The 19,229-nt window shown below is 36.2% G+C and overlaps 2 protein-coding genes across 4 annotated transcripts; one reads left to right on the forward strand and one right to left on the reverse strand.

Annotated features, from left to right (window-relative positions):
- The first annotated feature begins 66 nt into the window (after window positions 1–66).
- Window positions 67–6,440, forward strand: LOC108953131 (large ribosomal subunit protein mL43-like). 2 transcript variants are annotated; one of them, XM_065153939.1, is made up of 5 exons: window positions 67–189; window positions 1,080–1,188; window positions 3,626–3,732; window positions 4,365–4,551; window positions 6,022–6,440. In XM_065153939.1, the coding sequence occupies exons 2-4, from the start codon at window positions 1,109–1,111 to the stop codon at window positions 4,535–4,537; spliced, it is 360 nt and encodes a 119-aa protein (XP_065010011.1). In that variant the 5' UTR covers window positions 67–189; window positions 1,080–1,108; the 3' UTR covers window positions 4,538–4,551; window positions 6,022–6,440. The 2 variants fall into 2 exon arrangements, with proteins under 2 accessions (XP_065010011.1, XP_065010012.1); XM_065153940.1 differs by having other exon boundaries at window positions 6,027–6,440.
- Window positions 6,441–7,186: 746 nt separating this feature from the next.
- Window positions 7,187–12,215, reverse strand: LOC135640520 (protein WVD2-like 7). 2 transcript variants are annotated; one of them, XM_065155037.1, is made up of 11 exons: window positions 12,016–12,215; window positions 11,352–11,424; window positions 10,163–10,807; window positions 9,772–10,005; window positions 9,399–9,442; window positions 9,180–9,269; window positions 9,012–9,108; window positions 8,855–8,926; window positions 8,225–8,335; window positions 7,754–7,874; window positions 7,187–7,660 (listed from the first exon to the last, which is right to left on the reverse strand). In XM_065155037.1, the coding sequence occupies exons 2-11, from the start codon at window positions 11,385–11,387 to the stop codon at window positions 7,473–7,475; spliced, it is 1,638 nt and encodes a 545-aa protein (XP_065011109.1). In that variant the 5' UTR covers window positions 11,388–11,424; window positions 12,016–12,215; the 3' UTR covers window positions 7,187–7,472. The 2 variants fall into 2 exon arrangements, with proteins under 2 accessions (XP_065011109.1, XP_065011108.1); XM_065155036.1 differs by having other exon boundaries at window positions 7,730–7,874.
- Between the last annotated feature and the right edge of the window lie 7,014 nt (window positions 12,216–19,229).

Genomic DNA, 19,229 nt, shown 5'->3' on the forward strand with positions numbered 1-19,229 from the left:
ATTATATATATGTATATAATTAGAATTCGTAGGGGTAAATATGATATTTTCTAATCTTCGCGGGGATATATATGTAAAAAGGTGCAACAATGCCGGTTCGAATAAATCCGTACCGTTCGTCTCGCGGACTCGTCCTCTTCTGTTTGGATTGCGCCGCCGTTCCTCACATCGCCTCCCAGCTCCGACGAAGTCAGTCCTGCCTCCTCCTCCTCCTCCTCCTCCTCCTCCTCCTCCTCTCTCTCTCTCTCTCTCTCTCTCTCATCTTATCTTGGTCACGGTTTGGTTTGATGTTCGCCTTCTTGCTTCATTCCTTGCTCCCGTTGTTTTCGTGTTTACTGGCATAGGATGCTTGTTCTCTTGGTTCTGCTTCATGTCGATGCTTGGAATGGGTTTATTTGGGAGCACTTCTTTTCTGTTGCTATATCATAGATGGAATTGCATATGGAATACTGACCTTGTCGGTCTCGTAATTTGTAACTCGCGATTGATAATTTATCGATTTTGGGGTTGTTCTGTTCATACTTGATGTGTCTCGATTTACTTTTTTTCTGGCTTGATAGAAAGATTAAAGAATCTTCAAGATTTTCATTACGATCAACCACATATTTGGCTATTTGAACTTGTAGCTTCTTGGTATAATAACTGATCTCTAAACATAGATTTGATTAGATAGATGATTAACATATATCTTCTACGTGTGAAGATGAAAATAGGTAGTCAAATGCCAAACAACCACATTGAAGATATATGTTAATTGTCATTTTAACATTTAAAGTTAAAATGATGCAACATAAAATTGAAAATGAAAAAAAAATGTCATTTGAGATACTTTTACCTTGAAGCTAAAATACAATTGAATGATTATACAACTTCAACTAAGTTAATCACAGCAAGGTTAGATCCTTCTGTTTTGCGCAAAGTTCAAAGAATAGATAAACATTAATTTTTTTTTTACAAATTTTTCATAATCATGCATAGTAAGAATAACCTAAATGCATATGTAGATTTGGAAGATCAGGCACTGCTCCCCTATCTGCAATCTTTGTGGTCAAATGTAATCTTCTTTTTTTCTGTTTCAGGTGGTATCTTGTGATCTAGCTTTAAAGAGATGGCACTGCGAGGAGTTTGGCAACTTCAGAAGCTTATAGTGAGCTATTCTGACTGGGGTGGAAGCAGCAAGGGGATCAGGTATTGTTCCTGTAATTCTTGATAGAGTATCCATCTGATTAATACCCATTTGAATTGTCTTTGGGGCTTCTGAATCTGAAATATAGCTGGAGACAATTAACTTGCATCACTTTATAGTGGCAATGAATGCTTGAGGTTTTTCTGCCACAAGCTTAGTTCAATTCCAAATCTTCAATAAAGTTTTTGCATATGGTTTCCATCAGTAGTTACTTTTATCTAGCAATTGTGCGTTTGATTTGTCATATTATTATTAGTAAGTCATAGAATGTCTTGTCAATCATCCTGATAGCTTTTTTTGAGCTTTGACAAAGCAATTTTGGCCAAACTATGTGGTGTCAGACAATTGATTTATATTTACATTGTAAACTATGTTGATGTGCATGTTCTATATTTTTGTATGAGATGTCTCCATGTACAGTTTTGTATGTTCCACCCCCTATGGTAGACATTTACATATAATTTCAGGATGCATTGTTGTGTGATGTGCCATACCTTTGGTCTATGAACTACTTTTATTGTTTACTTATTGCAAAAGTAAGGGTACATTACATAGATTCAGTTACCTTGTCCAATGCTCATAAACATGAATAAAAAAAGTAGTGATAACTATATGCTTGTATAGATGGGATAATTCAATGTTCTTTAAATTCCAAATGGAAGAGATGTTTCTTTCTTAAGATTTATTTGTGTCACATTTCAATGATGAAGTTGTCATGTAATCCGCTTTTGTTCCCACTGAATCTGTTGCTTGAGTGGTAAGTCTTCTGTCATTATAATTATACACTTGAGTGGTGTGTAGTGAACGGTAGAGAATAATTGTAATGGGCAGCCATGATGGAGTTTTGAAAGGTCTTTAGTTTAGACAATGATTAAGTTGTACTAGTAAATTATTCTTTTAATTCCCGAGCACATATCACAGTTCATCGCATATTCCATCTCATCACAGGTCAATAGGTTGATTTACATAGCATAATGGCCTCTTTGTATTCCCTTATTCTGTAACGTTTAGATTATTGAATGTGCGGTCATTTGGAAAGGACTTTAGTTTGTCAAGTTGTTTTCATTTTGTTGATTCTGCTTATTCATTCACAAGCGAAAGATTTTTTTCTAAATGTGACTGTAATTTCTTTCTCAAACACAGTATTTCACATCAGGATTATCATTTTCCTCACTTAGGATCTTAGATAGTTATGTTGATTATTTTGTTCTGTTTGAGAAAAAGAAAGCAAGGCTTGATAGGGGTTAAACAGAATCTTAAAAGGGCCAGCAGTCCTTTTGCGCCTGAACCAGGGTCTACCAGGCTGGAACTAGGCATCCGACCCTACTTTAAGGGTTGGTTAGCAAAATAAGGTGGCAAGTAGAGATAGCCTAAACAGGGAGAGAGTAGGATAGCAGGCTTAATTATCTTTTTGCTTATTCTTATAATTATTTTATTAAATATCTTATTTATCTATGCAATATTTTGGATTTGATTAGAATATAGTTCAATTAGGATATTTGATCACTAGTAGCCCATAAATGAAGGTTGTGATTTTAAGCACTTAAGTCTATGATTGGCTTTGAATTCTCTTTCTTATCCAACAAATGATTTTAGTGAATTATCTTTTTCTCTAAGTTTTGAAGACTGCTTCTAGAGATGCCAATTCTGACAAAAGAACAATTTGAAAAGAGATGTTATTGATATATGATTGTACAACATCCTACTGGCATGATGGTTGACCCCCTATTTGTGGTCTGATGCGTCAAGTTGAACCATGAAATATTAGCGTTTTTTTTTAGTGAGACCAGTATTTGTGATTCTTGTTGGTATTTATTTTGAAGTGAGACCCCCTATGTGGGGTCTAATACACCAAGCTGCACATGCAAAGAAGAAAAAAAACATACTGTAAGCATGTTTTTTAAGTGAGACACTGATTAATGCAGTATACTGATATGACAATGGCCAAGTTTTCAAATGTTGCTTGAGCTGGTATGCCCTAACCACTATGTATCTTTCCAATGAAGGACCAGTATCAGACCATATGTTTCAGCATTTGTCGATAATTTTTTATTATTTTAAGTGATATGGAACCATGCAGCTAGGTTTACTATTTGGTAACTAGTATAACATCAATTTGACAAGGTGTCAATATTGTTATCAATTGTGATTGCAAACCTTGATTTTATAATTTCAATAACCCATTTGTTGCTCTTAAAGATCAAAGTTTCATACCTTGGATGTTTACTTGCTTTTACTGCTGTTTGGACATGCAGACAGAGAAACTGGTTGGAATTGATTCAAGCTACTATAAGTTTTTTGTCATCTCATTATATGTTATAGTTTTAACTTTTAAGTCACACGTTAGTGATTGTGGTCCAGTTCCATCATTTTGAAAATTATTAAAAGATCTAGGCTCCATGTCTGTGTCATCTTTATTAATCTGATATTTGATGACAGGGCCTTTATGGAAACTCATTTGCCAGTCTTTAAGGAAAAGAATCCTCAGCTAGAGGTAGTCACTGAGCTTATCCGTGGACAGCATCCTCATTTGAAGGGCTTATATAGTAAGATATTTATCTCTTTTGGTTTTAGCACAATTTGCATCATTGTTGAACATGAAGTCATAAACTGAAAAGTCATATTATCTGGTTGACCTGAATGTCCAGTTATTTTGGTGGTGATTTTCTTTGTTCTATAGATGTGATGGTAAAACTACTCTCAATTAAAGAATAATGTAACTTAGTCTGATGTGTTGACAATTTTGTGATGTAAACTTAGTGACCAAATGGCCCTGATAAACCTTACCATATGTTGTTCTGAACTGAGGCAATGGCCTATTCTTGATGTACTGTATGTAAGAATTGAGCCTTCTAATCCCTCTGCTATGCCAATCGGTGGTAATTTATTCTTATGCTATGAAATCTTTTAGTGACCCCTGTTAATGTCAGTGAAGACAAGCTCCACCCAGAGCTTTACTTGCTTCCAAATGACCGAGAACCTGAAGTCCTGCAAAGCATTCTGAGTAGCTCACAGCCTGCCCCTGCTGAACAGTAACAAGTTAGCCAAACTAGGATCATCAATCAGGATAGATTTAAGGATTGGACTTTCACTAGAAATCAAAAGCTTTCCATATGGTTTGGGCATACTATACCATTGCTATTGGGGGCTGAAATAACTATATTTCATTTATATGCAGAGAATCATAACCAGCGGGTGATCTGTGTTAAAAATTTGATGCCAGAGGACGTATTACTGCATGCTACCAGATTAAGGAATGCCTTAGGAAGGAAGGTTGTGAAACTGAGAACAAGGCATGTCACAAAGCATCCCAGTGTTCAAGGCACATGGACAACTGCACTCAAATTTTGAATAGAAGAGCTTAGGTATCACTCATCTTATGCATTCTGTTTTCTGTTCGTTGTTGTTATTGGGTTTTATTGTGATATGGCTTGTTGTTTGAATGTTGAACTTGATTAGTTAAGTTGGGAGAAGAGATGGGGGTTGCAGATAAGATGTTAACCAGAGTACCTGTTGTAATCTTGAAGTGTACACTTGACACTAAATTCCTGTGGACTGGTTTGACCATGTTTCATTGATTTAGTCTAACCTTACACAAAGGCAGCGTTGTTTACGTAGTCACAACAGTTGGTCAGATACAGATCTAGCTCATGTAACTCATTAAATTAGTAATTCTATTTTACTAAATTGTTTTCTTTTCAAATTAAAATGATTTGTTCAAATCATTATGTGGACTAGTCTTAGTTCATGGTTCTAGTGCTTAATTTCATGTCGCTTTGGTAGAAATTATTTTTGGAACAAACGAAAACAAATGCTTATTGTTTGTTATAAATTTGGCCTAGTATTTTGGCTTGCAAGGGTAAGGCCACATAAATTGACCCAAGAGTAGATTGCCCACCTTTTCTGTCTTTTAGATTTAGTTTAACCTGAACAAACCCCAACACACCTTCATGTAGGATGTGTTGGATCCTGTTGATGCAGTTAGGGACTTGTCTGTAATGAACCAGACGCCTGTCTATAAGGTATGGGGACTTGGTTGTAGTAGACTGGAAGTATTGGATAGTTGTAGTACCATTTAAGACCAGTTATAACAGCCATTTACGTAGTGTAAACTGATCATATTTTTCTCAATAGATCTCCAGTTTGAGTGAAACACGAGCTGCTTATTCCTTACATAGTGTAGCTTCTATTTAGCCCATCTTCTATCAGTCATGTTAGTTTAATATATGGTTGTTTTTATGTGTATCTATATAGAGATTATCACTATTCTAATCATCTTCTTTCTAATTTAGCCTATACCATTTCTTTTTTTTAGCATATACTAGCTATATTTGAAGTCTTACAGAATTAATTGATGAATATTAGTGGGGAATGCCAATAAATTGAAGTTGTTTGTATCTTATATTATGATGCGTGCTTGAGATGTCATCCTATTGGTGGTATTACTTTTGTAGACGAGGCCATCTCGAGAGACAAGCATGTCAGTTTTCGGTAGGCTAACTCCTTTTAGGGATTTGTGGTACATTAGATAAGATGTGTCCCCACCATGGTGGATGAGCGGCACACTAGCAGTTGGGAGTGGTATGTGATGTCTTCCAAAGGATTCGTGAAGACATCCATTTTGGGTTCCTGGCACCCCAATTATGCAGCCACCGTGAGATGATTGATGATGTCGACTATCTGTTATTCCATGTGACACTGGATGTAATAGTAATGGCTTGTCACACTTTATGGTATCTAATATCTGTTATCTGCTTGACCATTTTCTTGGCACATCTTATTCTTTAAACATATGCATTTTTCGGAGTTGCTAAAATCTATACATTATTTTTCAGAGCAGTAAAGCATACGGCACGGTTTGGTGGTGCAGTTTCTGAATGAGAGTTGTTTCTCTTAGATTCCGGTATGCTCTCAGATAGACATTTGAAAATTGTACTCGGCATCTAATGTAGACGTATGTTGCTAACTATTTCGATCGGTGCGGGGTGATGCTATTTGTGGCTGGTATCCATTGTATATCCACTATCATTTTTGTGAGGTATAATGGGTATGCGGTCTCTACACAAAATTAGTGTGGGTTGTGCACTGTGAAACAACCATCGCAACTAAAAATCTTGTACGTGTGTAGTGGCTTATATGTTGAGCTTTAATAAGTCTTGGATTCATTTTGAGTTATATTGTTGGAAAGCTGGAATTGAATCAAGTGCTATTTTTCTGTAATGGGGAAAAAATAATAGTATTTATGATGTGATAACATGCTTCTTGTTGCTTTGGATTCATACCGTCTATAACTCACACTATTTATAGATAGATCGAGTTGTTTTAGTTCAATGTCAGCAATAAAACTCTCCTTTGTTATTGGTATTTTTCACAAAGAATACCAAATAAAGAAGATGAAGGTGTTGACTAACTTAATTGGTAAAAAATTGTTATAAAATCTTATGTTTAAATTTCGTTTATGTTATTTAATTTTTGTAAAAATTAAAATGTTGTTGGTATCATGTTCTTCAATTGCAATTGCTGCAGTTACCATTATGGAATAAACAAATGGGAGAAGGCCACACCTCCAGAGATTTTGAGTGGCATAGGCTTAAATCTTTCTAGCATTATAATCTTCAGTAACCTTACTTTCCAGCAGCAGAACTGCGAACCATCATAAGTAACTTCCAAAAGTCAATTGGTAAAGTTTCTTCCCCAAAAGTTAATTTAGCATCTTGAATCTCATTCATTATTTTCTTGATACATTCTTTCTCAACAATTAAGGAGGCAAATGCATCAACCTTCTGAAACAAGGAGAATTTCAGAAAATATTTATTTAATTCAGTGTGTTTGCTAACTGGTAAAGAAGTTGCAGATTATAACTAAGTAAATTTCTGACTACAATCAGTGATATCACTGACTAAAAAATCAGGAAGAGGAAGACAGCATCTCAATCTGAACAGTCAATTTGCCATTGGGCAAATCATTATTTGAAATGAAGCACAGAGCACGCAACCTTGCTGAAAACATCAAAAAGTATTGATTACAAATCAACATGATGGCCTAAATAAATTGCTCAACAATGTACATACCTAATTGAGTGTTGTCACATACCAACATCATAAGTCCAGCACTTTTGAAATTGATACAAGAAGGTAATTGGCTTTGATAACTTAGAAAAGTGGCTCAAAAGAGAGCATTGGCAACGGCAGATTGTTTCTCTGTTTAGATTAGACAGCAGGAACGCCTGCATCTCTCAGTTCTTTACGACTCGTATCGATAACTGGAAAAATGAAAGACTTGCAGTTCATGATGCAACTTGGACTGCTATATTACCAGCGACGATACCCTTCATCTTTCTGACCCTGCTTCTCACCATATTTCCCCTCGCTTCCTTCTTTCTGCTGCCATCTCCTTGCTGCGCATGGAGCCTGCTCTTCTCGTCCTTCTTCCCCGCCTGGATCTTCTTGGCAGGAACTGTTTCTTGATGGTTGTCTGCATTGCCAAGTCCATTAAATTGAGGTAAGCAACAGTAATTGCAATAAGAATCTGCAAAGTAGTGACCATTATCAGTGTGTTTTGGTTCACCAGTGGAGCCCTCTCGATATATCCTAGATATGACTGGAGATTTATCTCTATATGAGTTTCTATTTGCAGAAATCCTAGTCTTGTTTTGCGACTTTGAAAAGCTTGCAGGCATTGCAGCCACCTGTAGATTGCAAATACAAACAAATGAACAGTTCTGCTATAACACAACCTTGATTGTATCAACTAAAAAGCCACTAAATGCACAAAGAAGCAGGTTTTCATTGAATAAAAAGTAATAAGATGCCACTAAAAACAATTACCATGTAATAACAACATTAATATATTAGCCCAATTAGTAGAGTAAAATAATTTAAACAAAAAATCATGGCATCTTGATGTCTATTACAAATTTTATGGCTTGCTTTGGTAGTAGTTATAAGAGAACATGAGGTGAACAAAAATTCTGCTGCCCCTTCTTATCATTCTTATAAAAAAACTATTAGTCATCAAGAATAAGAGGCAGTAAGGGACCTTTTTTCCATTCAGGACTGCCGGTGCAGCTTTGTTATAGAAAGAAGGCATAGGAGTTGCCTTGAAGTTAAGGCTCTTCCGCAGCTGCTTAATCTCAGCATCTGCTTCTTCCTGCAGTAAAGCATGACACTTCTGTTTATAAGCAACCAGATGATGATCTCTGAGCAATTCTCTTTAGGAAAATTCAGTGACAGCTACTGGTTGGTACCATACCTCAATAAGACATGATGATAGCAATATGCAAGATCATAATTTATTGGTTGTCGTCAATAGAATAATGATTGAGAGCTCGGGATTACAGGATAATAGAAAATGTTGGAGAGAAATTTGTGTCCTATGAGCTTACCATTTACGATTCAGACAATTTCACATGCAAAAAGGGTCATGAATTATTACCAAGAGACCATAATAACAGTTATCTGGCAACAGTTTTGACTACCCAATCTCATTATATATATTTTTTCAGCATACATATATAAATTTCATCTAAGTCACAAGGCCTGAGGCTTAGGCAGAAGGTCTAACATGCACAGAATATTTCACTGCAAAATGAGGAGAAAAACTCCACTTAAATTACAGAAATAAAGGAACAAGCAATAAAATTCCAAGGAAAGAGAACATAATACATACTTGTGTTCTAGCTTGGATCTCAGTCATCTCAGCCTCTTTCACATGCATCTTTTCTTCCAATTTCATGTAAAACTAAAGCAAATGATGAAGTAAAATGTCAGTGATCCAATATGTAATAGTGAGAAAAGTACAAAAAGAGATTATAATGAATTCTTGCCTCTTTTCTTTTTTCAGCCCTCTGATCACTTCTAAATTTGAAAGCATCAGGTCTATGTTTTACTTTTGTTTGATCTGAAAGAGGAACCCTTGCACATCTGCAGGAAAGATATCCCTTAAAAGGACACAATAAAACAGAAAATCAAGTTTGGAGGATTTATTTAATAACCTGTCCGCAGATTGTTGTATATCAGTTTGACATTTTCCAGGAAGGGGATGAAGGACATGAATTACCTTCTGTCCACTTAGACATTTCTCACTGTTGAGTGCATAAATCATCAACAGAAGATAAACATTTACCATCGCAAGTGAATATGAAGGTGAACTAATATTGTAATTAGGGAATGCTGAAACTACTAAGAGCTTCCAGATAAGCATGTAGAAGTACCTTCTCTTCTCTTCTCCTACCTTAGCTTTCAGCTTTTCTGAATCCTGCAACAGACATTTACCATCAGAAAGGAAAAAAGCAGTGACACAAAAATGCCAATTATTCTTCCTGGAAGTTCAGGAATTGCTCCTGTAAACAGATACTGGCTCAAAATACAATAACAACTACCTAATATTATTTTCATGAACATTTGGTGAATAGGCAATAAGAAAATTCATTGACCACGAAAGCTATTTAAGAAACAAAATAGATACTTAGTGAACTTCTATGAAATGTATTATTACCTTATTAAGCTAGATAAACACAATTTATCAACCTAAGTGTTCTGAATTTTTCTTATGGCTCTCCATTTAGAGTAAGTTCAAATATTTACCACTGCTTTCTGATTTTTGGAATCTAAAGAACTTCGTAAAATTCTTGCAGGAAACCTTTGCGGTGGTTGCATCTTCTCTGTATCTCCCCTTTCCACTTCAACTAATTTTTTTGGAAATGTCTTACCAGCAGAATGAGAACTCTTATAAGTTGAAGGCTTTCTTGAAGTCTGTGAATCAGGCAACTGGTTCCTCAATTTTCCTTTTGCAAATTTCTTTTCAACTTTTTCTGGTACCTTAAGACAAAGAAGTAGATGAACGGTGTAAAATACTAGGAAAAAAAGCAAAAAATAGTTAAAGTGAACTTTTTGTATGGTCAGATCATTCATTGATTTATTAAACTTTGTCATGAAGGAAGCATTTTAGGGAAAAATGAGAGTTTAAAAATCTCACCTCAGTAGACATTCTTTCCATTTTGTTCAAAACAGGAGTCTTATTTTTCACATCTGAAGGAATTTTAGATGAAAATTCCTGGCTATCAAGTAATTCTTGAGAACTAGTCTCATGTTCATAATTCTCTTTGGCAACTATTTGCATATCATTCCCATCCTGTGGAGTGATATTAGACTGTACTTGATATGCTTCACCATAGTCAAAAGCACCACGGTCTGACAGTTCTTCACTGTTCCATGGAGTATATTCTCTCGAGAAATTCGGGCTCAACACTTCTTCTTGTTCACATTTTGTTACCTCATGTTCATCAGATACTAATGGTGCCTCAAAGAAAGTGTATTCAACTTGTCCATCATCACCACATTCTACCGAATCATCAACATTCCATGTGTGATTTCCAGCACAATTTTCAGCAAACTGCAATTTGGCCTCACTTTGAAATCCTGGAAAAGTGTGATGCAGAAGAGGCTTCTTCTTAAAGTGGGCTTCAAAATAAGCTTTCTTTTGAGTAACTGAACCAGGTGTGGCATATTTCTCAACCTCTTCAAGGTATCTATTATGGGAGAATGATGACCTTCTTTCCCATGACATGGTTTCAGCTTCAAAACGGCCAAATGATATCGACCCAGAAGATATAGTCTCAGCCTGTCAAGAAACAGAATTCTCAGTATTAAGAGGCAAATGACAAATAAGTGGAAAATTTGCAGTTCAGAATCATGGTATATTGCTCAAATCTTAAGGAAATGGCTGGAAGCCCAATTATTAGACAACAAACAAACATGTCATGGACTAATCCCTTGATTTCCATTTGAGAGAAAATTGATATAGAACACTATGCATAATAATGCTTTTTCATATAGAACATCATGTATAAGTATTTTTTGTTGTCGGATACATGCCTTATTTTATCTTAAAGATTTAACCTATCATATCAGGAAGCAATGATTGGCTTTCCTTCCACGGTTCCTGTGTGGCAAGAGGGGTTGTCAACTCAAATATGTGAATATATTAGATCTTGGTGGCATATGAGCAAAAAGGATAAAGTCCAGTTCACAATTAGGTGGTCTAAAATTGTAACACATTCAAATTAGAAATCTGAATACTAAAAGAAGCTGCTATGATACACATTGATACAGTCATGGTATTACAATTGCTCCACAACAATATTTTGAAGTGTTCGGAACAAAACCTGATAGCTAATGGAATCCTCAATTTCCTTCATCATGGCAAGCCGAAGCAAGCATCAAATGCACCAAAAACACCTGTGAACATGGGAACAGAAACAATAATCAGCATTTCTGATCATTTACCAGATTCCACACTGTAGATCTCTGTGCTTTCTCAGTAAGGTCCAACATGTCCAATCACATTAAACTCAGTCACCTCAGTGCGATGATCACATTTTAAAACAGCATTCCTACTAAAAAAGGAGATGACACTTGTCACAGAATCACAATCCCAACTACCACCTACAGAACCATAGTACGAAGAGCAATCCAGATTTATATGGTAGTATATTAGCATTCCATGTACTGCTGCTTTCTAAGCAGATCTCTACAGGGAAAGAAGAAGAGAGAAAAAAACAAACCAAGTGTCACATCTCCCGTTAGATTATGCAAAGAATACAAGGGCATGACATTTCACATTTCAAGAAAAAAGGGATACAAGATCTGATCCATCCCAAATCAAAACCTCAAAGCCAGGTATTCTAGTTCCCTGTCTACCCAACGAAATATAGCAGAAATTCCAGTAACCACTACTCCATCCGGGCACATTTCACGAGTCTCAACACACAAAGACCATAAAAATCCGTTATTTCCAGAGTAAAACACTCCAAGAACCTCAAATCTTACCACATGCCTGGACAACAGGCCAAATCCGCCGAAAGATGGCACGTCCGGAAGATCTCCGCTCGATCTGCTCCAAAAGAACCACTTCTGTCGCTTCTGAATCGAATTTTTCGTCTCTCATATGTTATCTAGATCGAAGAAAAACGACGAAGAGAACCGTTCTTGGAAGATGCCTACAGATTGAACGCGAGCGCACCGAAGCGGGGTAGGCAGGGAAGGGAAGACTTGTATGCTGCTGTCCTCGGCTTCTCTCCCGTTTGTCTTATTAACTAGCAGATAACGCCGTTCCCGGTCGGTCGGTTACCGTTTCATCACGATCTCACGTAGGACGAATGTCGTCCGTCGATCGAAGAGATATCACATATCGACCGTCAATTTGGTCGCTCGTGATTTGTTCCACGGTTCGGGGAACGGAGCATGTGGCGGTGGAAGACGGCGGGTTCACACACGTGGCGTCACTAGCGTCGCCGATGATTTGACCCTAGAGCCTCTCCAAATCCAGTGTCCAACTGAAAACAGCGAGCAGCTGCTCTGCCTAATAGAACGCCGAAACGTTTGACGCAGGATCAATCAAACCTCCGAGTCGGGTGTGCGTTGAATCAGATGATTCTGGCCGTTGGATCAATGACTATCAGTAATGGAGATTACTTAATATATATGTGTATGAATTATGCAAGGATAACTATCTTAAGTTTCAAGTTATACGGGCAAATATGAAAACTGAAAACCTACATACATGTGCAATTATTCTATGTTTGGTGGTTTACTCAATGATTTATGTGGTCCTTCGAAAGATAATTGAGAGTTTTTTTTTATGGCATACAATTCAAAAAGAGTGAAAATCATAGAAACAAAAAAAAATATTTCAATACAGTTTTTCGTTTTGGATTTTCTATAACGAGAGATAAAAGTTTGTTGGAATTAGTTCTTTTGAATTTTTTAAATGAATATAGATCGATCCTTGATGGGGTCAATCAGTGCTGTCGCTTTTGATTGTTATAACTCTTCATCAAATTTATTGACTAGGTCTTAGATTCTATTGATTAGGCCTCAAATTCAAGTACAATAGACTTAGGATGGTGTAGTCCACTGAATTATACGATTCAAGATTAAAGTGCCCCATAGATCAATGATTCGATAGGCTTTGGGTGTTCTTGAGATGTCGACATCACGTCGGGTTAAGAATCTCAATAAATGATGTGATAATGGAGCCGAGGACAGTGATAAAGTTAGTGGCACTACCTGTTGGGCCAACTAGGGTAAAAGCAAAATGACAACTTATATCATGTCTGTTTGCATATATATTTGCTAAGTGAGATTTAAGAATACATCGACTGGATGAGTATGTGGCTCGAAGCCATCTTTAGGGGTAAGAGACCTGGGTCGTTGAATTGACATTTGTATCTCATCACTACTACGTCGAGGTGGATGCATCGATATGTGAAAAGGATGGTTGTTGCTCCTATTGAGTGAAAATATTATGGGTTGGGGCAAAGCATTTTCACTTAAGCGTTCATTGAGATCATTAATAAGTGAGTGTTTTTGCGATATCGAGCCCTCCTTCTAGTGCTAAAATGTTATGAAAAGTTATTATTGATATCTTGGTCAGCCTGATGTAGTCCAGACCTATATCCGTAGAGTTATTCAAGGTGTCTCCGAAGTGAAAATGCTAAACTCCTGATGTGCCACTTGCATGAAGACCGAGGTCAAGAGAGGTTTTTCGGCTCGATCTCTTCGATGCTCAAGTTAGTATCTAAGGTAGGTATGAGTGGACGTGAGTGGTGAAAAGTGATTGCTTAAGACTGCACTAAAAATAAGCTTTTATACTTGATCATAAATGAGTAAAATATTTTATAAAATATTTCATAAAGAAATAGCCCTCAACCATATTTAATAACCTTCCCTTGGCCTTTTCTCCACATGAGTAATAAGATGGGAGACAACTTGCAACTACTTATCTTGAGCCCTTGTCCATGTGGGTAGACTAACGGAGAGCAACCTCTATCTCATTCTTTTAGCTTGGACATCACGTGTCAAATGATATATATATATATATATATATATATATATATATATATATATATATATATATATATATATATATATATATATATATATATATATATATATATATATATATATATATATATATATATATATATATATATATATAACATGACATCTGGGATAAGCTTGCCTTCTAGTATTTGTGATTTCATGATTGAGTCAATTACTAAGCAGATGCCCGAGCTCTTCGTTCGACTATATTAGATTCCTTACGCACATGAACCTGAACGAAGTTAGGTTGATTAGCAAATCACTAACCTAGACCAAGTTGATGTGCTAGTGAGATTGACTTATGTATGAATAGCAAAGGACAACAACATTTAAATCGAGGTATTGTCTGCATAAAACATCAATACCCTAAAAGTCTATCATATTAAGGTAAGCCCTAATGAACGGACGAGATCCTATGATACATGAGGGATGAGACGTTCTTGATTGACCCCTCCTCAACAAGACAAGTCAAATACTACCAAACATGTAATGCATTATGAATTACCATCTTTTTTATAGGTCTTTCAACCAACTGCTATTCTGATGTCTAGTGCCCCAAGAAGTTAAGAGAGTCTTGGTTGAGGTATACAAAGGCATATGTAGTTTGCACATCGATAGTTGAATGTTAGCTTTTAAGGTTCAATGTCAAGGGTACTATTGGCTATTGATGTAAAAGAATGCAATAGCCTACACCTAGAAGTATGACTAATACCAGAGGTTCACCCAAATATAATAAGCTAGCCATTTCACTCAGTTTGATCGATTGTGGTTGGTCCTTCACCCAATGGGGAATGAACTTCCTTAGCCCTTTCCTACTAGCTTCGAGCCAATGCAAATTCTTGATTATTGAAGTAAATTACTTTACCAAGTGGGTGGAAACCAAGCCTCTTGTGTTTATTACCGAGAGACAAGTTGAAGGGTCATGTGAAAGAACATCATCACCCGCTTCGAGAATTCTAAGGGCTATAATCACTGACATTGAAACCTAATTAAATAATATAAAATTTGAGGAATCTTAGTAGTCCTAAGATATAAGGATAAAGTTTAGCTCAGTGCTCATTGACCAATAGCTCACCAAGGTGATAAGCAAAGCGACACTATAGAGGCTTAAGAAGTGAGTCAATGCCACAAAAGACACATGGGTCAATGAGCTACCCGACATTTTATGCACTTCCTAAACCACTCTAAAAACTAGGTTGGATGAGTCATCATTCATACCATTGTTCGGTATCGAGACACTTCTACCACTTGAAGTAGTTTTCCCGACCTATCGAATCGAGAAGTATTAATAAATTTAGACATCATCAATAAAAGTCCAAGTCAATGCACACTTTAAGATGCTACGAAAAATAATAATGATGGCCAAGCTCTACAACCGAGGCATTCGCCCATGAGGTATTAGGCTTGATGGCTTAATTCTTTAGAAGGTAAAGATCAACGACATGACCTAGTCTAAGAGGAAGCTAATGTCAAATCAGAAAGAACTATATCGAGTCATCAAAGTCGTTTGAGATAAGACTCGGGACAATGGGAGGGATAGCACTCTCTCGAACATGGCACATCACCAACCTATGAAAGTTTTATCCTTAAATCTTATATTAGGTGTCGAACAAATAATGATCGGGAGATAATTTGTACTTCATTTCAAATAAGATTTTGACAAACAAATTTGTAAAGGAAGTCTCACTCATCAAAGAAAGTTATATTATATAAGTCGAGTTTATATAGTTCCAAAATGATATCTCGGCTGGATTAGGTTATGCCACCAATATGCCCGTACTAATTAAAAAGTTTGGATTATTATCGAAAGGCACCTCTAATGTCATCGGCACATTAGCATCCTCGAGGTGGTCAGTATAAGGGTTCTCCTCCACTAGTACCTTAGGATGTTTGACTTTGAAGGAAGCATCCCCTATGTGCAGGAGCTCTTTCTTATACCTAATCGACCTCTTGTATCTTATGACAGCCTTAGTCTCCCTCTTTGGAACAAAGTCATCTTAACCTCTAGCTACTCCCTCAATTCGATGATCCCACTACCCAAGTCGCTCCTTTAGATCTTTTATTTTCTTCTTGGAGTTAGCTATCTTCCATGAATTGATATTAGCCTCAAATCGCCTTCAACTATTTGGCCCAGTAGATATTGCTCTTATTAGGTGTCTTAACCATCCACTTCTTTATAAGTGGGGCCTTGAGGTTGTTCACCTTCTTCTCCAGCTTCGCAGTGACCTAAATATTAGTAATTTTATTTTTAGCTCCATATTTTGTGCCTAAAGTCAATCTACTTCCTATATCATATAGGATACAACAACTCTCAATTCTCTAACTTGGTCAACTAGTCTCATCAAGTAGTGATTATTCAATATGAAAAGAGCATAATATGTTAGTACCTAAACTACAAGGAACTGAGAAGTGATAGCAAAGAGTAGAGTATACATCTCCTAGGGGGTGGTTATTGGTCATCCTTCTATATGTCTTAGGGTACCTTCAATCCATCTTATCTCGATGTCTTAGTCTAGATTGGTCTTGATGAAGAAATATCACCCTTCTAACTCTTGTTAAAAGTTAGGGGCCCCTTCACCTTAAATCCCTCGTGAGATATAAGATAGTATTTGTTGGCCCTCTTACAAACTCTAAAATAGGAGTGGAATAGGTTCAGTATAAGGGTGATGCCAACATAACAATATTTTTCGATGAAGATAATAAGATAGCACCATAATTTGGATGCTATTTAGGATGACAATATCCTTCACCAACAGAAGCATGCCATTATCAATGGATGGAGGGGGAACTGAAGCTTAGCCTCTGGCGCATTGATGTATAGGCAGAGATACTTGAACTTCAGGTCATACACATACTGTCATGCTCGAGTTACTTATATTTTTTTACTCATCCAAGATTAATCACATAAGACAAAAGTAATCCAAGTACTTAGGGGTCACGATAAGCAAAAGCACTCTAAGAACTTAGGCTCAGTGTGATGGTAATACCAATATAGTAATATTTTCTGATAAAGGTAATGAGATAGCATCATAATTTGGGTGTCATTTGAGACGACGATATCCTCCACTAATAGAGATATGCCATTATCAAAGGATGAAGAGGGAATTGAAGCTTAGCCTTTGGTGCATTGATATATAGGCAAAGGTACCTACACTTCAGGTCATTCATATACTATCATGCTTGAGTTATCTATATTTTTTACTTATCTGAGATTAATCACCTAAGGAAAAAGTGCTCCAAGTACTTAGGAGTCAGGATAAGATCTTAGTTATTGGCATCTTGCATGATCCAAAGATCCTTGATGACTTTTAGATATATCCTGATCACCTCCCTTGAAGAGGAAGAGGACGACACACTCCTTCCCATCCTTAGCCTTTCCGTGGATAGGAATTGGACTCCGTCAATCATATATTGGATAAGAGTGTAAAACTCAGATGATAAGGAAGAAAACATCTTCCCAACTTAACATAGGAGGATTTTCAAGATGATGCTTCAAAAGTCTAAGAGGCGAGGAAGTGGGGATAGACAACTTGAAGCAGATAAGTGGGGGCTCACAATGCAAAGTATACCCTACAACTATGGGGAGACCCTCTTATAACCATGGACCACTACTTCAATTTCTTGAAGTCCCATTAGGTTTCCCAACAAATTTTCCTACTCGATCTTATACTAACTCAATACTTTATAAATGGCTCATTTTTTGACGTATTGACGAAGGCAAAGCTTAATCGACTGTTAAAGCTAATTGATAGTTGGAGTCAACATTAGAAATAAAGGTGTGCGTCCTTCTCAAACTAAGAATTAAAAGTGTGCTTAATATATCATTCTCGAGCTAAGCAAAAAATATATCCAATTAATCCTCTTTAGGCTAAGCATCAAAAAATCGCTCGATACATCTTTCTTAGGTTAAACATTAGAAACATGGATGATGCATCATTTTCAAGCTAAGTATCAGAAATGTGCTCAATGTGTCCTTATCATGCTAAGTATAAAAATATACTTGATGAAGCCTTCTCGAGCTAAACATAAAAAATATATCTTATATACCCTTCTCAAGCTAAGCATCACAAATGTACCTCGATGTGCCCTTCTAACAAAACATCAAAAATATACCCAATGCATCCTATAAGGTCTAACCATAAAAAATATGCATCCTATTCAAACTAAGCATTAGAAATGCGCTCGATATACTCTTCGTAGGCTAAGCATTGAAAATGTATCTTATTTATCCTCATCTACAGCTAGACCTCAGACATCTTGATGCCCACATTGAGTCGAACCTTTGGAGTAACCAATGCATTGATCGGAGTAACCTTTGGAGGAGTACTAAGACATTGCTTAGTTGCACTTCTAAATTCCTTTAGAAGAGCTCTCAAATCATGGCTTGACATGTGGCAACATAGTTAATAAGTAGACATGGGCCTCGACCTACATAGACATCGACTCAATCAATATAAAATTCTATTTGAATATTTTGCATATACCACCACATAATATACCCATGGGTTAAGCATACCAAAAAAATCTCAATATACTATAGTAATTAATGTCAATTACTATTTACTGAAAACTCTTGCTTTCCTCTTAGAGCTAGCTAGATCATCATAGGGATCTCATTGGTGACCTCACCCAACCTCGATGACTCAATCTTCATGTGGGTTGACCACTAACTGAATGCTCGAGACCCTTATTCAATTACATTAGACTCGTTGAATATACAAACTTAAACCAAATAGAACTATTAAGAATATCATCCACATCCAACCCATCACACTCATTCAAAACTAATTTTCCTTTTAAAAGACAACCAATTAGCTTAGCTCAAAACTCAAAGATGGATATTGAATTGAACTTATTCATTGAATTAAAAATAATTAATTAAATATGAAGTAAATATAGAACTAACTTGATATCTAAACGATATCAAGTTTAGGATCTATGTTAATTTGATATCTAAACGATTCAATAATCCATGTGGAGAAGAAATTTAATGTCCTAAATTTTTATTTCTTAACTAAAATATTTATTACCTACTTCCTAATCTGAATGCAAAATTTTATTTCAACAATTAATACATATTTTGTACAAGAAAAAGTATTACTCAATTATTTATAATTAGAAATAAAAATAAAATAAAAATTCTTACCTTATTAGAAATC

The sequence above is a fragment of the Musa acuminata genome, chromosome BXJ3-6, assembly GCF_036884655.1.
Source record: "Musa acuminata AAA Group cultivar baxijiao chromosome BXJ3-6, Cavendish_Baxijiao_AAA, whole genome shotgun sequence".
Lineage (NCBI taxonomy): Eukaryota > Viridiplantae > Streptophyta > Magnoliopsida > Zingiberales > Musaceae > Musa > Musa acuminata.